At 37.8% G+C, this 24,436-nt stretch overlaps 1 protein-coding gene across 4 annotated transcripts; it reads right to left on the reverse strand.

The window, feature by feature from the left end:
- Positions 1–4,582: 4,582 nt before the first annotated feature.
- Positions 4,583–18,897, reverse strand: LOC131233666 (cysteine-tryptophan domain-containing zinc finger protein 3-like). 4 transcript variants are annotated; one of them, XM_058230457.1, is made up of 9 exons: positions 18,628–18,895; positions 17,260–17,330; positions 13,380–13,489; positions 13,067–13,253; positions 12,597–12,871; positions 11,949–12,109; positions 9,243–9,403; positions 8,239–8,375; positions 4,583–4,984 (listed from the first exon to the last, which is right to left on the reverse strand). In XM_058230457.1, the coding sequence occupies exons 1-9, from the start codon at positions 18,645–18,647 to the stop codon at positions 4,880–4,882; spliced, it is 1,227 nt and encodes a 408-aa protein (XP_058086440.1). In that variant the 5' UTR covers positions 18,648–18,895; the 3' UTR covers positions 4,583–4,879. The 4 variants fall into 4 exon arrangements, 3 of the variants coding, with proteins under 3 accessions (XP_058086440.1, XP_058086439.1, XP_058086441.1); XM_058230456.1 differs by having other exon boundaries at positions 13,061–13,253; positions 18,628–18,894; XR_009165325.1 differs by lacking the exon at positions 4,583–4,984 and adding an exon at positions 8,847–8,915 and having other exon boundaries at positions 8,240–8,375; positions 13,061–13,253; positions 18,628–18,897.
- Positions 18,898–24,436: the final 5,539 nt, after the last annotated feature.

Here is a 24,436-nt window from a genome sequence, read left to right on the forward strand (position 1 = left end):
TAAAATCTACCCCAACTATTAGGTGTGTCATGATATATTAGGCTCAAGGCCCAAAGAATAGCTCCATCCATATTCAGTTGGACCACACAATTAGAAAGTGTACAAGAAACATGCACCCTCAGCCCTTTCCCTTGATATAGCCCACATAAATCACAGGTAGCTCTTCTTTTTAGGACTCAAGCATAAATATGGTTAAATTGGATTTCATATCATTATTAAGATGAGCCTTTTAAAACTCAAGGGTGGATGTATGTCCCAATTGTTTCCTTTCATGTGGCTCACCTGAAGCGCATATCAACCTTAATTTTGGTTCCTATGTTTGGGATTACACTTCCAGTGGTGAGAGTGGATCGTTCATACACATCAACATGGCACAATGGTAATGATTTTTTTTATTTTTATTTTTATTTTTTATAAATCATATGACAAACAAACAACTGGCAGATGAACCCATCTTTGATTTTTTATTTTTTATTTTAGAGGCTACATGTGAAATCCCATGTTAGGCTTGGGGCTGAAAAATCAGTTTGACCCGTAATTTAGGTTGGGCACACCAAAGGAAACAATTGGATAGGACGTCGGCCCTTGATTTCTACATGGCCCACCATGATGATTACATAAAATCCATTCCAACCATTAGATGGCACACTAAAATTTAGTCATAAGGCCGAAAAATGGAATCTATCCATGATTCAGGTGAGCCAAACCAAAAGAAAACATTTGGAGGGTGAACATTATTTTATACATTGTTTCAAATCATGTGGTCCACTTGAATCATGGCTGAGGCTGATTTTTGCGACTTGGGCCTAAAATAGGGTTATGCATAAGGTGGTTAGAGTGAATTTCACAAAAACATCACAATGGGACCCACACGAGCCACAACTCGCAGCAACATTTTTGGCCCGGGACAGGTTTGGACTTAGGTTTAATAATGTGGATCAAGCTTGGACAGTGCTTGGCCTAGCCCTAACCCAACCCGTTGACACTCCTAGGCATCTAGCCATGCTTCACATGACTCACTAGGAGGCTGGGCAGGAAAAAAGTAAAATGAACGTAACCTTACTCTGCAGAGTCAAATGGTTCCCGGTAGGCAATATAAAGTAACAACATAGTAAATGAAACAAAATGTTATCCTAGCCTTACATCACAAAGTTTAGAACTCTAGATAGGCAAATGTAATGAAGAAAAAGAGATGCAAAATAAAGAAAATTGAAAGTCCAATATGATATCAGAGATATGTTGGGAATGTGTGGAGTGCTATGTGATCCGAGTTATATTGAAATGTAGAAAAGAAAATGAGAGATCAGACACCCTTTTTTGTGCAAAAGGGATGGTCAAAGATATTCAAATCTAACCATACTCTTGACTTGGCTTTTCTAGTGGACTGATTTTTTGCAAGGGTTGGCCTCCTGAGTTACGTAGGACCTCTACGTTAGTCAAGAATCTCTAAGGTCTTTGGAGAAGAAGACCCGCCCAAACGAGTTTCTCTCAGCCTTGTCGCTCGCTTTGTCTCTCTACCCCTTTGTCCCCTCCAGAATGGCAGCTGCTACAGTGAATTTATATATTGAAATTGTTACCTCACGGTGAGCCGATGGTGTCAACGTGCATCCCTGCTTTGAAATTTCGTTGTTTGAGAAGTTAGGCGTGATATTGTTTAGGTATAAAGCATGCCAAGTTGTCATTGGCTCATGCTGGGCCAATAGTCTACTTTACCCATTTTTGCATGTGTTTTACCATGCACGATGGTTTGAGTCTTTTAAAGAGTTGGGTTTCTTTTATGATCTTTGCCAGAGGATCGACTGATTGGTTTCGCTAGATGCCTTCAAGAGTTCTCGGGATTTATTTTGACCTTTCTTGTTTTGACATCTGATACTTCTCAGGTTGGCTAAGATCAATTCTATTAGAGAGATAGCTGGTTAGGGTTTTTGGAGAATAGGGATTATCGGTTGGAATTTAATTTATTGGGGTTCAAATCTATCGATCGTGTCCGTCGAGTGTTCCCGTAACACACCTAGGGCCTTTCCCTTTTGGCCCATTGCTTTCAACGGTTCTTGAGATACTCAGGAGAGTTTTCATCAAAGTGTTTGAAGTGCAGTATTATTCTCAATTTGGATGGGATGTCTACAAAACCACTTTCACATCTCTCTTCCTCTCCCCTAAATACACTAGGGATCTACGGTGGGTTGAGTTTGGGTTAGACCAGGCTCATAAGTCCCTACATCCGAGCTCAGCCAAAATCTGGCATGGACTTATCATAACAAGCTCCAACCGGAGCCCTAAAAATTGGTTGGACCTAGGCTAGACCAAGTCCGCCTGAAAAGTAATAAAATCCCTATTTCCCATCCGAATATTCTTAATCTATCTGTTGATTAAGTAGGACACGTGTGCATAAAAAGAAGCATTTAAAAGGAACAAAATTAATGATCTACATTTGAGCTGCATTCATGGCTTAGTGGCAAATTGTCTTTCAACACTGAGGTCATGGGTTCGAGTGTCCACGTTGGGTGTGTATGCGTGTGAATGTATTAAAAATAAATAAAACTGCATAGATTTCCTAGTCAAGTATTGAATGACATTTATAAGATATAAGATGTACATATGAAATTGGGTCATGTGGCATTAGGCTGAGTCAGGTTATTGATTGAATGACATTTGTAGGATATAAGATGTACATGTGAAGTTGAGTCATGCCCTATTAGGCTGGGACGGGTCAGGCTAAAATAACTTGAACCCAAGCTCTCAAATTGATCAGAGCACGGATGTTTGGCCAAAGCCTTGCAAATGGGCCAAACTAATAAGTCCAAGCCTGGTGAAAAGCAAAGTGAAGCTCATCAGGCCACCAAACCCATTACCACCCTTAACCACAACAAAAAATGAGAAAAATGTAAATTCAAAATTAAACCATCTAAGTGGTGGGCCCCACTTGGATTCTAAACCAAAAACGTGTGTAGATGCTTCGCGGGCACTCCTTTTGTATTGTTGGTGAAATAGGGTGTCGTGTCGACATCAGCTGTTTGACAACTAAGGTGGGCCCTGGTGCAAATCAAGGTTGGCTGTTCCCTCCATCTTATTCCCTGTTGAATCGAGCTGATTTTGTATACATGGATTAACATGAGTTCACACATCTGATGGGCAGGTTTGGATGTCTGCCTGGTACCACTGTAAGCTTACGGTGGAACCAGTACCACTTGAGTGCCCCTCTTTCATTTGAACGACTCTGGTTCTCTTCGTAACTATCTGTTGTTAAAAAATCGGAAGGTTTAGATCTCGTCCCATCGAGGATATTTTTGAGGCATGGCAAAGACGCAAACCATGGGGCCCACTTGCTAGAATTTAATATAATTATTAAAAAATAATAATAATAACGTGTACTCTGCAAAAATAAAGGCCACATATCCAATATCCAATTCATAATTCCTCTCCAAACAAAAACCTGGCGATACGTCTTCATTTCTTCAAATTTCATTTCTTGCAGGAAGAGTAGTTGTGCAGTACTGATACATTATTTGTAAACGCAGAATTTTGGGATTGAATCTCTCACTGGTACGAAAGAATCGCTTTACAGTTGAGATATCAATTTACATGTATTCAGGCTTTTACCATGCATTTAAAAATAAATAAATAACAACTCATTTCACATGTATGCATTTAAAAATAAATAAATAACAACTCATTTTACATGTATTCAGGATTTCACCAGGCATTTAAAAATAAATAAATAAATAACTTAATGTTGTGGTCACTATCATACACATACATGTACGACCAGTCTTCGAATTATCTCCGATATGATCTTTATTTCCAACTCTTGATAACAATAGCAATATGATAGGATCAGAAATTCTAGGTAATATTGATAATATTGATATTATGATAGGATTAGAAATTCTAGGTATTAGCAATGTATCATTGAGTATCGTCAACGTATCAATATCACTAATATAATCGTCAATATTTTCAACTATGTAAATTCTTAGTGTCGCTTATATTGCCAATGCATCAATATCGTTAATGTATTGTCGATATTTGCAACTACGTAAATTTTAGGTAATGCTTGTATCATAAATGTAACGACGAATATTTCAATAATATTACCAACGTATTGATATCATCAAAAGTTTGTTTATTAGAAAAGAAATTATTTCACATCTTTTTTCATGTGCACATCGTTGTATGTAGTGTTCAATTTCTGATTTATTTTATTTTTTATTTTTTTATTTTATTTTTATGTTAACTTGCTAGCACACCCCACTGTCAGTTGACACTTCACTGTTAGCCACCCCCACTAGGGATCGATACCAAGACCTCAAGTGTTGAAACCAGGTATCTTTCAATCAGTCTACCACTCGAGCTATGGATCAAGGTGTGTTCTGATTGATAATATTGATAATGTCTCGATATTACACGATACTGAGACCACAATCTTTTGCTTCTTTCCAATTGTTGATGATTTCTTGATGAAATATCATGTGTTGTTGATATTTTGTAATACTAATGGATATTTAGATGGTAACTTGGATGGTTAAATAGACCGGATGGGATAATTGGTCTGATTTCTTACAAAAACACATGCAACATCTCCTAAAGTTTCGCTGAAAATTCTACTATTTTTCTAATATTTCCCCGCATTTTCAATGATATTGATACTGTTTTCATATCCCTGGCCAGCGAAACTTGTAGCGATATCGATACTTCGAACACTGTGTACAACTGGACCTTCAAAATTTGGAGTCACAGGTGTGGGCCACTATACAATGTCTCCACAAAATGCTGAGATTGCCATCCATTTGTATCTTTGTGATTGATGGTTTAAATGTCAATCTCCTCTGATGCTAGCTGGACCAGACGTATGAATCCATCCATGTCATGGAAGTGAAAATCAAGTGTTGTTTTCACAGCTGCCCACTCTGTATTTCAACTGAGCAACTTTCAATGCTGATAGTGATCTCTGAGTAGCATCAATAGCAGACCTGACATATTCAACCTGTCAAAAGAGATACACAGTTAGTTTTAGCCGATGCATGTGTCAGGTTATCTTAATAAGTGCACTGGAAAAAACTTTGATACTCAAGCAGAGTGTGATAGATGATATGCAGGCACTTAGAAATTGCTTAGAACTTTCAATACATGGCATACAAGTCAACTAAACCGTACAAATTATGTTATCCAGTGTAGATGTATCGCTAACCAAAATTTAATCTTATTTTATTATCCAATGGACCTATTTACACAAAAAGAGTTCCCACACTAATCAGAGGTTAGGACTGTTTAACTAATCTGATATTGGGATTGTGACTTTGCGACAGTGGGTTGGACTGCCACGTGTACAATTTCAGAGTGCCCGAGTATCACATAACACCTCAAGATAAATCGTGCAAAATAAACAGGTTTAAATATAATGGAATTATATTTGAGAAATATTCCAGTGGTCTTAGACAACCATAAGTTACAATGCACCAAGTTGTATTGTATTGGGACACTTAGACGGTCCTGCCAATTGATCTAGACTGTTCATTATGTACAATTCATATTTCATGGGCTACCGTGACAAAATCAAACTGATCTGACATAGTCGGTTGAAATCATTTACCCAAAAATGGGTCAAATCAACAATGTGGTTCATCTATTTGCTAGGGGAAGTCATGGATTGCATATGAATCTAAAGAATCACTTTTGTTAGGCAATCATAACCATCATGGTGGGCCCCGACACCTTGATTTGTATGTAAAGCTTAAGTGCTTAATGTAGAAACTTCTGTAGACATTATTCATAATCTGCTCATTCATTTCCTCCCAAGCACCCCACAATCCCTCAATGCACGGATCACTGAGTCATTGACCCCCATTCATACCAACCAAACTCTATGATCATGTAATTCCTCTAATCAGAAAACGAATAGAAAAATCCTTCTATCAGCTTCTGATATTGAAACCAGTGTTCGAAATATCGATACTATCGGCCGATATATCGGCCGATATTATCGGTATCGCACCACTGCAAGACGATACACCCCCGATAACCACCGGAAGATATCAAAAAATTCAAAATCTCAATATTGGCCGATATATCATCGATATCGCACGATATATCGACAATATGGCGAGATTTCCTCTCCATTATCGTCGGAAACAAATGCACGGACAGAAAATCGGATCCGGCTTGTGGAGAATTTAAAAAAAAAATTGAATTAGAAAAAAAAGAAAAAGAAATCGGAGCGTACCTGGCTGGAGGTGGGCCACTCGACAAGTAAGTAGGATTTTCTGCAAATTTTCTTCAACTTCCCCCTTTCTTGGAGATTCTGGCGAGGAATCAGGCCGTGGTCGACATTTCTGGGTCACAGGAGAGAAATTTATCGACGTCCGAAGAAATCCAAGCGAAATCCGGAGAAATCCTCTCCGAAATGTCGAGAAATCATCGTGAGATATGAAATTTCCTGGATTTGGGCGAGATTTTAGGGTTCTAGAAGGCCGGAACCCTCGCTGCGTCGAAAAACAAGGGCGTCCGAGCCCTCTTTTAGTGATTTTGGGTGGGTGGTGTACCGTACACCACCGAGTGTTGACGTCATCAAGTGCTGTGGGTCCCATCATAAGGCATGCATTATATCCAAACCGTTCTTCCATTTGGCGAGCTCGTTGTAAGGCTTGAGCCGAAAAATAAGACAGATCCAGAGAACAAGTGGACCACACCCCAAACAACAGACAATAGTGGGAGATTGAACGTCTACCATTGAAACCCTTTTGAGGTCAGTGAAGTTTTGGATAAATATGATATTTATTTTTCCTCTTCATCCAGCTCTGTGTGACCTCGTGAACAGATTGGATGGAAAATAAAAGTCATGGTGGGCCGTACGAATGTTTTAACAGTGAGAATCACTGTCCCACTGCTATTTGTGGTGTGGTCCACTTGAGCTTTGGATATTAATTATTTTTTGGCTCATGATCTAAAATAATCTCTCCAAATGGTTGAACGGTGTGGATATAATAAATATATTATTGTGGGGCCATATAATGTTAAATCTAATCCAAAAGGAAGCGGATTGGCTGGTGTACCACACGAGGACGCGGATTGCATACTACCCCCGCCCGTCCCTAGCTCCGAACGGGGAGGTCTGTGGTCGGGCCCACCGTGATGTATCTGTACATCCAAACCGTCAATCCCTTTTCTCATATTATTTTAAGGTATGAGTACGAAAATGAGGCATATCCAACGCTCAAGTGGTCCACACCAAATAATAAGCTTGGTTGCATTAAAATGCACTAAGCATTAAATGTCAGTGGGATTAAATGCAAGAGTCATTTTATAGGGCCCACCATAACGTTTATTTTCCATCCAATCTGTTCATGAAGTCACAAAGACATGAATTAAGAGGAAAAACAAATTTTATATTGATCCAAAAATTCCGTGAACCCCTAAAGGGTTTCAATGGCAGACGTTTAATCCCCCCATTACTTTTTTCAGTGTGGTCTACTTGATCGTTAGATTTATCTTATTTTTTGTCTCAAGTGGACTATACTCAAGGAAACAATGGTGGTTGAACACAATATCATTAAAAACTTTTTAGGGTGCACCTTGATTTTCCCTATATTTTATTAGGCACTTAATTTATTGATAACTTCACATAAGTTTGAATGAAGAGAAAAAACAATTATCAGCTTGATCTAACCTTTTGTGGCCCACTAACGGTCAATCATCATTGTTTCCTATGGTACAGTCCACTTGATTATTGGATCTGCTTCATTTTTTTTTTGAATAATGTCCTAAAATGATATGAAAAAACGGATGGATGGGGTGGATACTAAATATAGTTGTCATAGTTCAATCGCACAGCGCATATATTAGTACAATATACAAAGGAAACCTATTATGACCATTTCTTTTTTCAGATTTTATGATTTAAAAGTGTGTATTAGGGTCTTTTAAAATAATCCCTGAAGTTTCATTGAAAAAATCAACAATTATCTTAATGTTTCCCCATGTTTCCCAAAAGTGCGATAAATTATGCGATACAAACGATATATCCCATGCGATAACCGATACGTATCTGTATCCCAAGGGTGCGATACATTGTGCGATACCGATATTTCGAACACTGATTGAAACAACAAGCGAAAATCTTTGCATCTGTGCATTTCAAGTAGCAAGAAATTATCCAAGTTAAATCTTTTCCATATTTCAGTAGGTAGCATGTTAGGATCTTACTCGGAAACAAGGAAAGACTCGTTTTAAGATTCAGCTTACATAATTAAGGAGGTGCATGCTGCTACAGGTAGCTTTGCTGGCAAGTGGCTCGACTCCCTTCGCTTTGGACCCAGGTAGTACGCCATCCTCATGTATATTGGTTGCATCAATAGCAGATGATGGTGATGATTCTTGCCCTGAAAAAAAAAAACGTTGAATGTTGCTCAAAATATCTTCATCAAGACTAGTTTTAATATCTCAGAAGGAAATAAATTTCACTCTGGGTGAAACTTATCTTTGGGAAGTGGGCCGACTCAGCCCAATCATCTCCTAACAAGTCAAAGGAGGTGGGGCCCACTTCCCATTCACTGGACATTCATGAGATTAACCTATAGTTCACATTGCGTGTTTCAAAATGGTTCATCAAGAGCGTGACTCTTAGTGATTGAACGGCCCACTGGATAAAATCAGACAAGGTTGAAGCAGCTTCCACCAACTTCCCATGGTTGGATGGTGGTGAGGTTTCCCATAGCTAGGTTTTCACCATTAATTTTTCACAGGTACTAGACCATGCATCAATATAGAAAGAGCCCCATCGGAGCTGGATCCTTGAGTGAGTAAGATTACAATCTACCTCTAGGAAGGAACAGATAAACATCGCAATTCACAAACGTGAGAAAACTGGGCCATCAATCAGGTGAGTAACACCATATGCCTTGGCCAAAATCAGCTCTGTCCTCTCATCACAGTAGCTAAATGCATAAAAAAGAAATCAATAGTATAATACATCATCTAGTGGCTTGCATTCAGCGTATGAGTGAAGCTCCTCTCAAAAACATATTGATCTATTCTTTGGTCAGGGAACAAACATGGTGGGCCCACCAGACAAATGGGTTGGAAATCAGGGACATGCAGGAGATCGATCCAAATCAGACTTGTGCCAGTAGTCTTTAAAGTTTACATCTCTTCTCAAAAGGGTAGAAAGGTTTGCAAATCAACAAGAACGACAAAAAATGAACAGAAAATTTTCCAAATAGTTGAATAAAAGGAGCTAGTTTGATTACCAAATGGATGACCATGCAGAGATGCCTGTAATTTGCGACTGTCTCTACGTATATGTGAGCTCATAGAGAATATTACTCTCATATATGCTACTTCCATGCATTTGTACACAAGAGCAGCGGCAGCAATCTCTCCAGTACTCTCAAATGAAATGGCACATTGCCTGTGTATGGGACATCAAACCGTGAAAATGAAATTCAATTGCGTACATCCTGTTTTTGATACTCCATCCAGTGCACAACACAAATGTCCAAAAACTCTAGATAAGCGCACATTGGTAGTAGGCATAAAGTATTAAAAAATTTGCACACGAGAAATTATATTGATATGCTCTAGAAAACTGGTGAATCATACTCTTTGTTTTTTTAAGATAATGAAATTTTATCAAAGCTGAGCATAGTTCTAAAACTCACTGACTCGACTCAAAATTCAGCCAAGTCAACTCAACTCGGTCAGATTACGAGCCAAGTCGACTCAACTCAGAAAAATTTCAAGCCAAGTCCCTACAAAACTCGAATCTTAGAGTGACTCAGCCGAGTGACAGGGAGACTCATTGAGTCGACTCAATGCGACTCGCTCTAACTCAAGCAGGATTCGAACCCAGGACCTCTTATAAAGAGGTAGAGCACTCAATCACCAAGTTATGCGCCAATTGCTTGCTTATTTTCTTAGAGAAATGCTCCAGTGCTCTCAGAGCGCTGTAAGTTATTATGCTCCTAGTTGCATTGGGACATTTACACAGTCCAATTCATTGATCCAGACTGTTCATTATGTCAACACATTTCATGGGCTACCATGCAAACATCAACCCAACAAATATTAACCGTTGGTCAATGGCCTTTAATATGGGCAGTCATGATTGTTTAGACAAAATAAGTCCAATCAAACATTTGATCCATTTATTTGTTGGGGCAAATATAGATTGCCTATGATAAAGAATCACAGATTGTTAGAAAATCCATAGCTTGGAAATAGGATAGCTAAAGAAAATAAGGCCAAATCAAGGATGAATCAGATCATCCGGTCAATATGATTTTTGCATGGTAGTCCATAAAATGGTGTCTGGACCTAATAGACAGTTTAGATTTGATCATTTGGACTGTCTAAGTGGACTAATGCAACTAGGAGCACTAAAGCATTTTTCATTTTCTTATTTATAATCATTATATAAACTAATTTTAATTCTTCCTGCCATCATTACTGTTTTTAATTTATAATTATTAACTATCAAGTGAAGTCGGGTCAAGTCTTTTAATTGACGCAACCTGAATGAACATCCAGTCAAGTTTTGAATTTTCAAACTATGAAGCTGAGAAGACTGAGCTAAAGGAAGAGAATTCCAGATAACAGGGGAGAATTCCCTATACAAAGAGATGACCAGATAGAAACCCCCTTCTGCCAGCTCATCATCACTGAAGTAAGCATCTCTGACAACATGAGAAAACAAATGTTTAGTTATTCTAGATGCCAGATATCTAATTTTGTCGACAAATATCACAACTCCCATGGCTCAGGCCTTGCTTTTTCTGTTAACAGCCAAACATAACTCACCAATGGGTAGGCCTAATCTGTGCTAGATTTGCAATATGAAACCTTGAATCGGCCTGGTCCCAGAATTGGACATAAATAGAGACTGACTTTGGGCCTTTTGATCATTCTGGGCTTATTACATGTCGATTATGGCGACGAGTTGAAATCAGTCAGATGCTGATATCCATTACTTGGGTGGAGTATTCCTTGAACTCTGTGGGGAATGTTGTAGGACCAACGACTACAGTATGATCCACCATGTGCTGAATTTTTGGACTGTTGCAGTTGATTTTTGGGCTAAATTTCTAGAACTACAATTGCTTCTTTTTTTTTTTGGAAGATTATAGTTGTTGATTCTCTAATGATTTTGGGATTCTAAAATGGGTAGAATTAGGATGTGCAAGGCACTATACTTTTCAGAGTTCTTGTTTAAGTGCCCGTGGTGCAAAGATTTCAATTTCTGTAAGATAACTTGTTTATCCCTCTATTCAAGTATTCTTATGTGGTGCATTTACTTCATTTATTACAGCGATTTAGGCATCAGAATTCTCATCAATCCAAAAACCAGATTGCATCAGGAACCCAGTCTATTGGATTTCAAATGTGTGTGCAAATTACTAGATCATGTGCCCATGCTAGAATGAATTCATTTCGTTGATGTCCCAAAATGGTAAAATCGGAGCATACATTAAAACATTATTGGGAATTGCAATTCCTAATTTTGCTTGATTTTGCAATTGCATATATAAAAAAAGGAAGGATTTTCTGCATTCAGCCTTTCCACGACAAATGTGAAAGTGAATTCCTTCGGAAGGAAACAGTTGATATATTAATTTTCCTTCATTTCTTAAAATGGTGGTGACCCATCCACCATAAACTTTGCATCCATGCATGTCAGTCCAAACTACTCAAATTGTAGACCCCTGCCGATGTATATTTATGTCATGTGTTTGGTACATGAGTCACCATTGTTTAAGTGGTAGAAAAGTAGGGTCATCAATGGACTGGGCTTGGGTCAAGCGAAATCAAACTTTTGAATAAGAGGATAGCCCACAGCCTGGCCCAAGTATTTCAAAATCCAGGCTAATGCTAGTGGAAAGTGCACATAATAGTAGCCTAGCTATCTTCACAAATGATGAATCAAGCATACTTTCTTCGCGAAATGGCATAGAACTTACTTCAAGATCTTTGGTGTGTCAATATAGATGTTTGTTGACTGAGTTCTTTCTCCTAGTGCTATGCTTCCCATGTCACGAACCTCAAACATCGATGCGGCAAGTAGAAATTTTAAGGCTGCACGAAGATATATGCCACTAACTTCAACTTCCGATTCTCCATTCTGCACATTTAGACCAAAAAGTTTTTTTTTTTTTTTTTTTAAATATATATATAAAAAAAGGAGTTCAGCACTCTAAAAGGATAAAAAGACTTAAAATCTAAATTTATTCAATAGGAATTTTATGATACTTGACACAAGGATGATTATCTTCAATTTGTACATGTGGGGCCCATGATTTAGTTATCCAAATTGTTGATCTGATGGGCCGCACAGTGGATGGAGACAACCAACCATGCTTCAAAATCTTTGGCCCCTTTTCAATAGAATATGAACTATTATTGTGTTTCTTTTCTCAAATCTATTTGCATGCCACCAACTAAAAGTAGGACTGTCATCCAGGAGATTCATAAGTCATGGCCCATCCACTGTGGATCCCATCAAACTAATGGCGTGGATCACCTAAACATGGTTGTACCATTTGAGGACCTCATGATACAATGCATATCCCCAAGTTGAGGAGCATATAAATCCTCTTAATTGTATCTACCTTTAAACGGTCAGCTGAATGTTTCAAATCAATAGCTTCTTTCAAGGTCTTCTCAGCAAGCGAATAGTCCTTTCCAACTAGACTTTGAAGACCTTGGGCATTCACAACATCATTAGAAGATGAAGGTGTTGCTTTTTTAACTAATTGCTTCAGGTTATCAAGCTCGGTCGACTCTTTTTGCACTCCTACGACATCATTAGTTACCCCATTTGCCCATCCCACCTTCCTCCTTTTTGTAATGTTGGGGCAGTCTTGCATGTTACACTTCTTATGCCCTGTTGTCATGTGTGCAATCATTACTTCAACATGATTAACAAAAAAGAGAAGAAAAGAGTATAACACTATTATGAAAAGCGGTGTAGATCATAGCAAAATACTACTTACGCATAAGAATATCCAAAATCTAGAAAGCTAAATATAATTGGATGGGAAACAAGACAAAAGGAAAAGATATTCCAAATTACCATAACCTGCAGAATTTCTTTTAGGTACTTCGCCAACGCCAACTTTAAGGTGAATTTTTAGTGTCTTTTTGTCACATACTCTTGATTTCTCCACTATAGTCTCATGCTTTGGGGTAGAATCTTCACAAACTTGAGCAAGCGATAAGGATCTATCTCGCTTGAACCCTTTACACGTGGAGGTCGAGTGTATATTCTGAAATCACAAAAGCATTAAACATAGTCAACAATATAATAAAAAACTTCTACATTGACGATCCACATTTTGTTGCCATCCTATTTACAATAAAAACATATTAGCCCATTTTAAAAGTAAAATTACCTCAACTTTGTTTTGCGTCTGTGTACTTGCAAGACTCTTATGCTGCGATTGCATAAGAGGATTCTGTAGAAGCACTGGTAAAAATGATCCAAACTGACCAAATTTTGGTCCTGTTGAGAAAGAAGTCAATGAATCAACAACTGGATGCACAATTACATGTAAACAGTTAAAAAATATCAAGAAATCTTAGCCTGATGACATAGACTTAAGCAATGTTATCATAAATGGAAGCCAGTAGTTGTACAGGAAACAAATATGAAAATCTGAAGGCAGCCCCAATAAAAGATTCCAATATATTCTTATCCTAAACCTTCCTTTTTGAGAAACATAAATGCATGCACACGAAAGTAATAACATCCATGCATTATAAACAAAAATCACTAGTTTGTTAATGTCTAATATTTCACAAGTAAATCTCGAGCTTTAACAAGAAAAGAAAGAAAGCTTAATTTAACATAATTATGCGGTATATATACCAAGATTCAAGAATCAAGATATCATGGACATCAATAATAATAGCAACAAAAACTCATGATATTTCAACAATTCCTACTAATGCAACTTGGATGAAAAACATAAACATATAAACTGTAATGAAACGAAAAGTTATAATAACATGCTCCTATGGTCATATTGTCATAAGCGGAATTCCATAATCTTCAACTTGATATTTAATTCCATAACGATAAGTCATATAAATTTTGAGACCATAATAAGCACACAGTTGTAAACAAAACTCCAATAGCTATGGCAAGTTGTCATTGCTATTGTTTCAAATGAATGGGTTTCGTGATTTTCAGAAACGCACTTCTGACACTTTTTTTCTAGAAACCATCAAGCATATAAGGAATGCACTTCATACCAGTAGAATGATCTTTCAGGATATGAAATGCAAAAGGAGTATCTTGGTTTGTGCGACCCCAAGACTGACCAAACATACAATAGAGAAAAACTATGCATATCAATAAATTGAAGATTCGACAATCATCTTTGATTGTGGGTCGATTTCCATAATAATTTCATCAAGAAATACTCTATTCGTAGTAGGCCCATCAGATCAACGGTTCTAATCAACATTCTATTGACATAGTCCTCCATGACCACACAATGATTCATCTTGAAATATATCTGCACTTAGACCTTGACGGGTTTGGCCTCGGGCCTACCATTTTTAACATGTGACAAGCCCAGGTCTGCTATTTTAGCCCAATTCAACCTTGGGTCAAGCTTGGACCAATGTTCAATTCCCAGGATAGGGTTGGCTAGACCTTGTCCTAGCTATACAAATGTGCAACAAACCATGACCACTCTCCTTGAATACTAATCTACAATAAATCAAATCGCAAAAAGTGCTTCAAGGCATCTACAAAGGATCGAAGACAAAAAAGAGAAATGCACGGTCGATTAATTGTGAGATCGAAATGCTTTAGTTTTTGTTCAAGCACTTAAACCCACTTTATTGGAAAAAAGGGTTTTCTTAAAACTCGTTTAACTACTTTTCCTTAAGTTACGTAAGTTCAAAGTAGTAGCGCCAATCCCAAATTGCCATCTAAAACACCCTCCTAGTTAGGTTTGATCATCAATATCCTAAAAGCCTTTGCTACCACAATGTACAAGAAAGATGACAAAGGCGAACTTCCAATGAGACTAATGGAGAACCATTTTCTTTAAGGTTAATCAATGAAAGAAGCCCCAAATCTTTAGGTAATTTTCTGCTCTTGTAAAATTCCAAAGTATGAACCTCATGAAAAAACCAACAGATTTACAAGGTAAGGACACCAAATTACTTTTGGAAGCTCTTCTCATTGTCCATATCATGATTCCATTGTCTTGTTATACTTGCTTCTTAACAGGTCATATTTCCAACACACAATCCAATTTTTTAATGCTATGATTTTTCGGAGGTATCGATTTAAATTTTATAGCATAAGTTAGAGGTAACATTACCATTGTTCGAGAACTGAAAAACTGGACTCGACCCAATGTCTAGCTAATTCAGGTCAACTCGAAGACTCGGTCAGTCTTTAATTGAGTAAATTAAATATATCTATGGGAGCAATAAATATTCACATGGTTATGTATGTTTTCAAAGTATGAAAAATAGCAATTAAATATATTTATGGGAGCAATAAATATTCACATGGTTATTTATGTTTTAAAAGTACGAAAATAGCTATAGATATCAAAAGCCTTCATCATTCTCTGTTGGTTAGAGACGGTGACTCTACTAATAGAGGTCACAGGTTCGAATCTACTTCTCTATTTTAAATTTTAACTCCTCACCAAGAAAGTCAACTTAACTATTCTGATTACATCAAAGCCAAGTCATATAGAGGAAAGAGTTTCATTGTGACTTGGCTCGAAATCTTAACAAGTCAAGTTGACTCGGTCGAGTCTTAAGTTGGGTTGCCAAATTTTAAAATTATGAACATAACTACATATGACACATTGTCTGATCTATTCCTAGGCTGTGTTTACATGAGCAAATGGTAACATTATAAAATTTTAGTATTTTGCAGGTCATAATTTTTCTTTTTCGTTCTTTGATCATGTAAACAAGCAGTTTACATTCCCAACGTAACATGTTAGTTGTTTACCACAAATTGTATGGCAAATTGCATGGTTTATCAGATGCATTCTAATGGTACCCAAATTATATGAGATTTCTCATCAACATCAAATAAACTAAGGTCCTAGAGAGACTAGAACTAGGTGCACAAGCAAACTGGATTATGCAAATCCACTTTAGTCAAAACAAGGTGTTCTGTAACAATAACGGTGGCCGTAATGGACACCACCGTTACCTTTACGATACGGGGCATAACGGCTGTTACAGTCTTCTTTTTTTAATTGAAAAAAACCTCAAAAAACCTGTATATGCCCCGTAATGTTAATTAAAAAGTATGAAAAACTTGTATCTGCCCCGTAATAGACCATTACGAGGCTGTTGTGGCCTTTATTGGGGACGTAATGTGCCGTTAACGGTAATTATGAGTCATTTTTTCCATAATGGTTGTTACGGCCGTTATAACCCCGTAACGCGTAACGGTTACCACCGTTACCTTTACATAACGGCCTTTACGGCACACCAAAAGGAAATGACAGAAGCTAACGATGTTTCCTAGCATTTGAAACGAGGAAGCAGGACATAAAATTGTAGTTACATCTCTTTTAAGTAGAACTTGAAAGTAGTGTAACTGCAATTTGGAGCCCAGATACTTGGCTTTAGTGTTAAGGAAATTCTATTGATAGACCATAGTGATAAATCTCTTACTCAGGAATTTCTCAAGCAATTTCCAAAGTTTGAGGTTTTTCTTGGGATAAAATCGTAAAAATCTCACAAAAAATAAAAAATAAAAATTTTAAATATTTATTATTAGTTAGTAAATAGTTTTAAATTATTAATATATAATTATATAATGAACTGTTAAATTTACAAATAATTTTCATGTTAATATCGGGTTAATTTTGTGAAAATAAAATACTATTGATATTTGGAAAAACTCATGATATTATTGAAATAATATCATTATAATTTTCACGTGCGAAAATGCCATAGGATTTACAAAATCTCAATGATATTTGTCACGGGGTGCTAGACTAATAATTGTAATTAATTCAATTGTGTATACAAACGCACCTACAAGAAAACCATCAAAATACACAGTTAAGCTACTTCTCTAACAAGTAATCAAAGAAAGCCAAGAAATTCAAGTGTCGACGTAATGTACCTTCTATTTCAAACATTAGGAAACACAATGTTTATAAAATTTTGCTACATAATGGAGAAAACACAACATCAAGACATGCATGGAAATGGTACCAATCCTAGTTTGGCTTGGATTTACTATATATTCTGAGGTGGAATTCTCATGCATACCCAGATTCTCTGCAGAAATCTCTCTCGAAATCCTTCTGGCAATTACCCAAAACATCTTTAAGCCTCTGATCCTGTGGGAAAGAGAATTAAGGACTCAATAATGCAAATGAATTAGGCCGTGAGTTCTAACAAGCAGTGCCCACATTGCAGTGATCAGACCATTGATCTTCTCAGACACCACCATAACAGACCATGCCATAAATGTTTCCATATTGGAATGTGGACCTTTGTAGTATCCTCTTTCATTAACCGTCCATTTGCAGGCCACCAATCAATGGCATATTTGGGGCTTAGACCATCCATAGCGGGACCATCAAATCAATGGTCTATATCAACAAAACATGGGCCCCACTTGCACAAAAAAGGGTGGGGCTGCTATGCATACCCTTGGGCTGAGGATAATATAATTATTAATTACTGCAATGTAATGTATAGTAATTATATGATCATCAACCTAAGGATATGTATGGTAGCTTAGGTTCCTCAATATGTACAGGCGGGTCCCTACAATTCAGGGATCTAACCATTGATCTCATAGGCCCCATTGAGGATTGACGATACCCCAAAAAATAACCCTGATGAGACAACTAATGAAAGAAATATCTTCTGGCATGTGGCAAATTGATAAATAATTCAAGAAATACGACAACCATTAACATTCAAGTGAAAAAAAAAAAAGGAGGGGAGGGGGGGGAATTAGATGGCTTGCATCTCTTCCAATCTGGAAATTTGGAGAATTGGCCAGTGGGACCCATCAGAACAATGGCCCCACTTTTATGGGCCATATCCCATGAATATCCACCAAGGTTGGGTGAAGGTATCTGTTACCAGGGTACATATCAAGACCACACATACAAATCCAAAATCACAAGCGTCCATTATGGGGACCATCAGGAAGTTTAGATGACATACTTGATCCAACCGTTCAAAATGTGACTCCCACCAGGATGAACGGAAAACACAGATATCAGCCCAATCCAAAACTTCCGTAACCCTAAGATCGGGCGTTCGATCCCCCGCTGTTTCTTTTGGTGGGTCCCACTTGGGTTTTGGATCAGCCTGATTATTGCGTTCACGTCCGAACATGATCTGCCACAACGAATGGATGAGACATCACGGTGGGCCCCACCGATCTTTTTGGGTTACAGCAATTCCATCTAACCCCGTGTTTGGTCCCATCACAACCAACGGTTTCGATTACCAAGCTGTGGACCCCACTTGTGCAAACTGACGGTTGCAAGGGTACTATCCACGTCCTAGTCCTAACATTGATATCTCTAGTAAAGGAAAAAGGGGGGCCATTCCCAACGTGCGCAGGGATTCACGCCAAAGAGAGAAACCCAGAAAGAAGAAGAAGAAGAAGTTTACAATGTAAGAAAATGCAACATCGGGATCGAAGCTGAAGGCAATCTTGTTTTTTCTTCCCCCTATAGACGAAAGCATCTTCACCACTGCTTATGCCTCCGGATTCCCACCTCAAAACTGGATTTCAGAAACCCTGAAATCACTTCTACACGAAGCGCACGAAGAAAATCGTACGGACGAATGCTCGATTTCCGAATGCTGGTCTGAGTTTTTTGCTATTGCAGAAGCTTTGTTATAAGAGAAGGCAAAGAGCATTTGGAAGGTTTCAGAAAATATTTGATTGAGAGGGTTTTTGGTAAATCGGATTGCATACTAAATTCTGTGCGGCCCACCCTAAATGTATATGGTTTATCCACGCCGTCCATCAGTTTTTTCCAAATTTTTTTTTAGGACCACACCACAAGAAACAGTAGAAATAATGATCTCCACGGTTGAAACCTTCCCAGAGCCCACAGTGATTTTTATTTATCATCCAAACTATTCATAAGATCATAACGTCATGGATGAATGGAAAAAACAAGTCTCAGATCCAAAACTTCTATAGCCCCCAAGAAATTTTCAATGGTGGACGTTCAATTTACACTATTTCCTGTATGGTGGTCCACTTGAGCTTCAGATCTGCTTCATTTTTGAGTTCAAACCCTAAAATTATCTATTAAAATGGATGGACGGATTCGATAAAATGCAAAAATCACGGTGGACCCCACAGAGTTTACTCAGTACGCAATCCGCTTCTGGTGGTTGTTGGAAGGTTTCGTTTCCGTGAGATTTGTTATTTCCACGCGCGTGCGATGTCGTACATATTCACACGCGACTCACGTGCAAATATGAAATGTGTGCATGAGATCTGAGCTTTCCACGTGGTTTCAAATAACAGATAAATATACTATTCGGGTGAGCCACAGCTTACAAGGTAAACCGATGGTCACATTTTTTTTTCTAACCAATGATTTCTTTTGATATATTGTAGCCAACCAAAGGCTTAAAATGGACTGATTTTAATGTCAGAAGACCTGAGCAGTGTAGATCACATTATAGAGAGATCAGATCTCACACGTGTCATACTATGGAACATGCACCCGTGTGTAAATGTGTACATATTTCACATGTGCGTGGAATTAGCAAACCTCATTTGGGAAGTGCTTTATTTGGAGAGAGCACATCACCTGCGCCCCTTCATCTTCCAACACGGTGCGGCCCTGAAAGTGGGGAAGCGGATTGCATACTGAGTAACTCAGTACGGTAAGCGTACTGAGTAAACTCCATGGCCCCTGTGTCATTCATGCATTGTATCCACTCCGTCCATCTCTTTTAACACATAATTTTAGGCTTTATACCAAAAATAGATTATATCAAATTTTCAAATGGACCACACCACCGGAAACTGTGTGAATTGAACATCTACCGTTGAAAAATTCCTGGGGACAACAGAGGTTTTAGATCAAGCTAATATTTGTTTTTTCCCTTCATCCATGTCCTTCTGATCTTATGAACAGGTTGGATGACAAATAAACATCACTGGGGGCTTTAGAAAATTTTCAACGGTTGAAATCAATACTTCCACTTTTTCCAATGGTATGGCCCACTTGAGCTTTGTATATGCATCAATTTTGAGTTGAACCAATAAAATGATCTGGAAAAAAGAATAAACGGCATGGATAAACCACATACATTCGCGGTGGGCCCAACTGAGTTTACTCAGTACGATGAGAGCGTACTGAGTAACTCAGTACGCAATCCGATTTCTGAAAGTGGGGCCTACCGTTATGCATACATCCACTCCGTCCATCTGTGTTTCCACGTTATTTTAGGGTGAGTCCGGATCCTCTGTTTTCTAGTCAACAGAGATTTCCTGATACCCTAATCCTCATTGGTCCACGTCATCACTTACTAAAAAAGTAAAAATAAATAAAAATAAATAAAAGCTTCGGACGCCGAACCATTAGGGTAACAGGAAATCCGTGTTGACCAAATAACAGAGGATCCTGACTCTTATAGGGTGCCATCCCAAAAATGAAGCAGTTCAAAAAATTAAAAAAAATTAGGTGGCTCACACCATTAGGAAACCTTAGTGTCCACCATAATGTTTATTTTCCATCCAACCTGTTGATAACAGGACTCAGACCTTGGGGTAAAAATAAATATCCGATAGGACTGTGAACTACTTATTTGGTGTAAATATCATAAATGTACAGTAAAACAAGATAAAATATTTAGCCATCGGCAATATTCCTTTTGCACCAACCATGCAAAAAGAACAATATTAACATCAATATATTGGCTAGTGCAATAATTTCCATTAATCATGTGATGAAGAGGTTGTCATAATACTTTAATAGCCGTTGTTGCAGTTAATGAACCTTCTGCTCACAAAGAGGAGTTGCAAGTTCAATAGGTTTATGAACAATGAAATTCATTGCCTAGTCTAGTGCTTATTCTACCAAATTCAAATAGATCTTTGACATCTCGAGCTGAACCTCTTGAGATAACGTCAGCCAGGATGGTCAATATGCAAAGGGGGATTTAACACATTGTAGAGTTGTCCCAAATTTAGGCTGAATACTCACGAGTCCAAATCGAGGCCTTTAATAGATAGATGGTTGGCCACACCAAGAGTATGAATTGGTTAGTGCCTTTGTTCGCTGAAAGAACAGCTGTTGCACTTCAGCAACAGGCCAATGTAAGCTTTGTTGGGATTTGGGCACCTGTACCACCAGTCCAGCCAATGCCACAGGCACTTCCTTTGAAGCGAAATACACCACCTATTCCCATTCATGGTCCGATTATGGATGTGCAAAATTTACCGATACCAATAGATTTTAGACGTCCTGAACGTATTCCTATCCGGGAGATGTGAAATTCACCACTAACATTAGATTTCGGGCGTCCTGGACGTGAAAATGGAAACGTTATTCATGAAGTCAGGAATCAATGGATGCATAGAGGGAAACCTTTGCATAGAAACCAACCAATCAAACTAAATAGATCAATTTATCATTTATCTCAGTTTATCCTAGGAGTAGTGATAATTTAGTAGTTGTAATTCTTAGTTATAATCTTTAGTTGTAATCTAAATCTACGCTCATATGTTAGATTTGTTCTTTATCGTATATCATGCAATTCTTTCAAGAGATACATTCTTGCAGTTACTATTAGTGACGGATTATGAGTTTTTCCTTTTGTTTGATTGCACTGGCATTTTGAAAGTCCTTTCTTGTGAAATGAACAAAAGAACCTATTTTCGAATGAAGAACCCCACCCTTTAATTATCGCCTGATCATTATCAAATTTTACAAGTGACTAAGTAAGTGACCGATCTTCTCATAATCTAGTCATATATGTTCATATTGAACGTATCTGCATATTTAGGTGCTTGGGGTCGAAGTTGATTAGTTTGGATTAAGGCATTATATTGATTCTGGCACGCCCACGCACACTACATGTGATAAAAAGCAAACTGAAGTGTCAACATTTTTAGTATGCCTAATGGGACTCGAACCCACATTCGCTTGATTAGAAGTCAAATGCCTTATCCATTATGAGAAAGCCAGTAGGAGGGTGACATGTGCCATTACATATGGAATAGGAAGTGGATGAAAAGATCTTTAAAATACTTGAAGCACTCTTTTTCAAGGTTTATAGCTGTCATAAATCTAGTTTTACAAGTTAGGAGATGGTCAACAGAGTGTCGTGATCGAGTTAAAAGTGATGAGAGAAATGTGGTCGAGTTATTCAAGATACAAAAGCGACCGAGAGAAACAAAGTCTTGACGACAGAAAAGGAACTACTATGGAAAAAAAAATGTAACAAAAGAAGGACCAAGATAAGAGAAAGATCTAGAAAGACTTTTCGACTGCCATAACCATTGTAGTAATGGAAAAAGGATCTAGAAGAATAAGCTGTAAATAGCAAAGAAATCCGACAGAAAAGACCCAACCAACCAATCCAACACAAAACCAACCAAACCAAATCCATCAATTTATCTTTTATCTCATCTTATCATAGGAGTAGTAATAATTTTTAGTTATAATCTTTAGTTGTAATCCAAATCTACGCTCATACGCTAAATTTGTTTTTTATCCTTTATCACCCGGTTCTTTCAATAGATGCATTCTTTCAGTTGCTCCTAGTAATGGATTGTGAGTTTTTCCTTTTATTTTATTACACTATTATTTTGAAAGTCCTTTCTTATGAAAGGCACAAAGTAACTATAACACCCCGTACTTTTCTATACTTGGGTGTTACCATGAGAACCTGACTTAGTATAAATGCATGTAGGGTTAGCGTTCTCTCACTGGTTCATGGTTGAACTTAACACCGAGTTGGGTCAAATCAGGTGACTTATTTCCTTTGATTAGTAGGTAAAATCATTTCTATTAGAGTGGTGTTTGATCTCTAATCGCATTGTTTTAAGTAAAATAAGATATTCAAAATCCTTAATTAGGACTTTATTCAATTGAGTTGAAGCTGGGTCCTTACTCTTGCTCGAGTGGTAGATTCTCTGGAGTTTCATCTCCCGGTCAAGGGTTCGAGTACCCATAAGTGGTGAAATTCCACCCGTGTGAGTGTGGGGTGTGTGTGCGTGTGTTTAAAAAAAAATTTGAGTCGAAGCTGGGCCAAATCGCCCCTAGGGCAAGTTGAATCGTAAATCAAGGTGATTTAGTCTCCAAGCTTCTAATAGATTTTAGATTAGGGTTTAAGTTGGGTTTAATTAAATCGAATTTTGACTGAAATGTAGGAATTTGGAGTTTTTCTCATTTTTGTGCATATTGGAGTCTATACTCGATTGAAGCTGCACTCTAAGGTGAGGACCCACCCTTTGAGTTTCCCACTTAAATCCATTAATCTAGACAAATATGATGCCTTGATTCTCTCATTAAATTATTTGTCTTACTATATGAATATGATAATCTGTTGCACCCTTGATTCCTATGTTAGCTAATGAACATATCTCTTTAATTTTGGTAAGCATAAATGATTGATGATAATATGCTATCTTTAGTTGTACACATGTTAATTAATTGTATGATTGTCATTTGCGATCATTTGATGGATTGAATGGAACTTGTCATGGTCTTACTATCTTGTGGTCCATATTTGACTTACATGGCTTGAATCGCACATCTGCCTTATATGGCTTGGATCGCACATTGCCTCATATGACTTGGATCATATATTTGCCCTTTGTAGCCTTGATGGAACATTAACGCCCTTTTGTGGCTAGCTGATTCTCTCTTCATCTTGCGGTGTTCAATCGTATAGTGATTTTCAGGTGGAGTGGGTGTTCGCTTAGCGATTTCCTAGCCATCTTGCGGTGTTTACGTACGATATGATTTTCGAGTGGAGTAGAGTTTTGTATGTTGGTTTTCTAGCCATCTTGCGATATTCGATCGTATTGTGATTTTCAGGTGGAGCGGGTGTTCGCTTAATGATTTTCTAGTCATCTTGCAGTGTTCACGTACAATATGATTTCCGGGTGGAGTGGGTGTTCATTTAACGATTTCCTACTCATCTTGCGGTGTTCACGTACGATATGATTTCTGGGTGAAGTAGACGTTTGTATGCTGTTCTCTGTTCATCTTGCGGTGTTCGGTGGTATTGTGTTTTCTGGGTGGAGTGGGTGTTCGCTCAACGATTTCTTAGTCATCTTGCGGTGTTTACATATGATATAATCTCCGGGTGAAGTAGAGGTTTAAAGCTTGATTTTTCAGTCATTTTATGAAGTTTGTAAGATTGATTATTTTGACTACTTGGACACATTCCCTTGCATTTCTTAAATGTTAAAATTGCGTTGACTAACTTAGTTATGAAT

The sequence above is a fragment of the Magnolia sinica genome, chromosome 18 (genome assembly GCF_029962835.1).
Source record: "Magnolia sinica isolate HGM2019 chromosome 18, MsV1, whole genome shotgun sequence".
Classification (NCBI taxonomy): domain Eukaryota; kingdom Viridiplantae; phylum Streptophyta; class Magnoliopsida; order Magnoliales; family Magnoliaceae; genus Magnolia; species Magnolia sinica.

Bases quoted from the DNA above. Each gene is read 5' to 3' on its own strand.
- LOC131233666 (XM_058230456.1), bottom strand. From the start codon at position 18,647: ATGTTGCATTTTCTTACATT. The intron at 12,872-13,060 runs GTAATTTGGAAT...ACATGACAACAG, and splicing joins AAGAAATTCTGCAGGTTATG to GGCATAAGAAGTGTAACATG. The intron at 12,110-12,596 runs GTAGATACAATT...CTAAATGTGCAG, and splicing joins ATTCAGCTGACCGTTTAAAG to AATGGAGAATCGGAAGTTGA.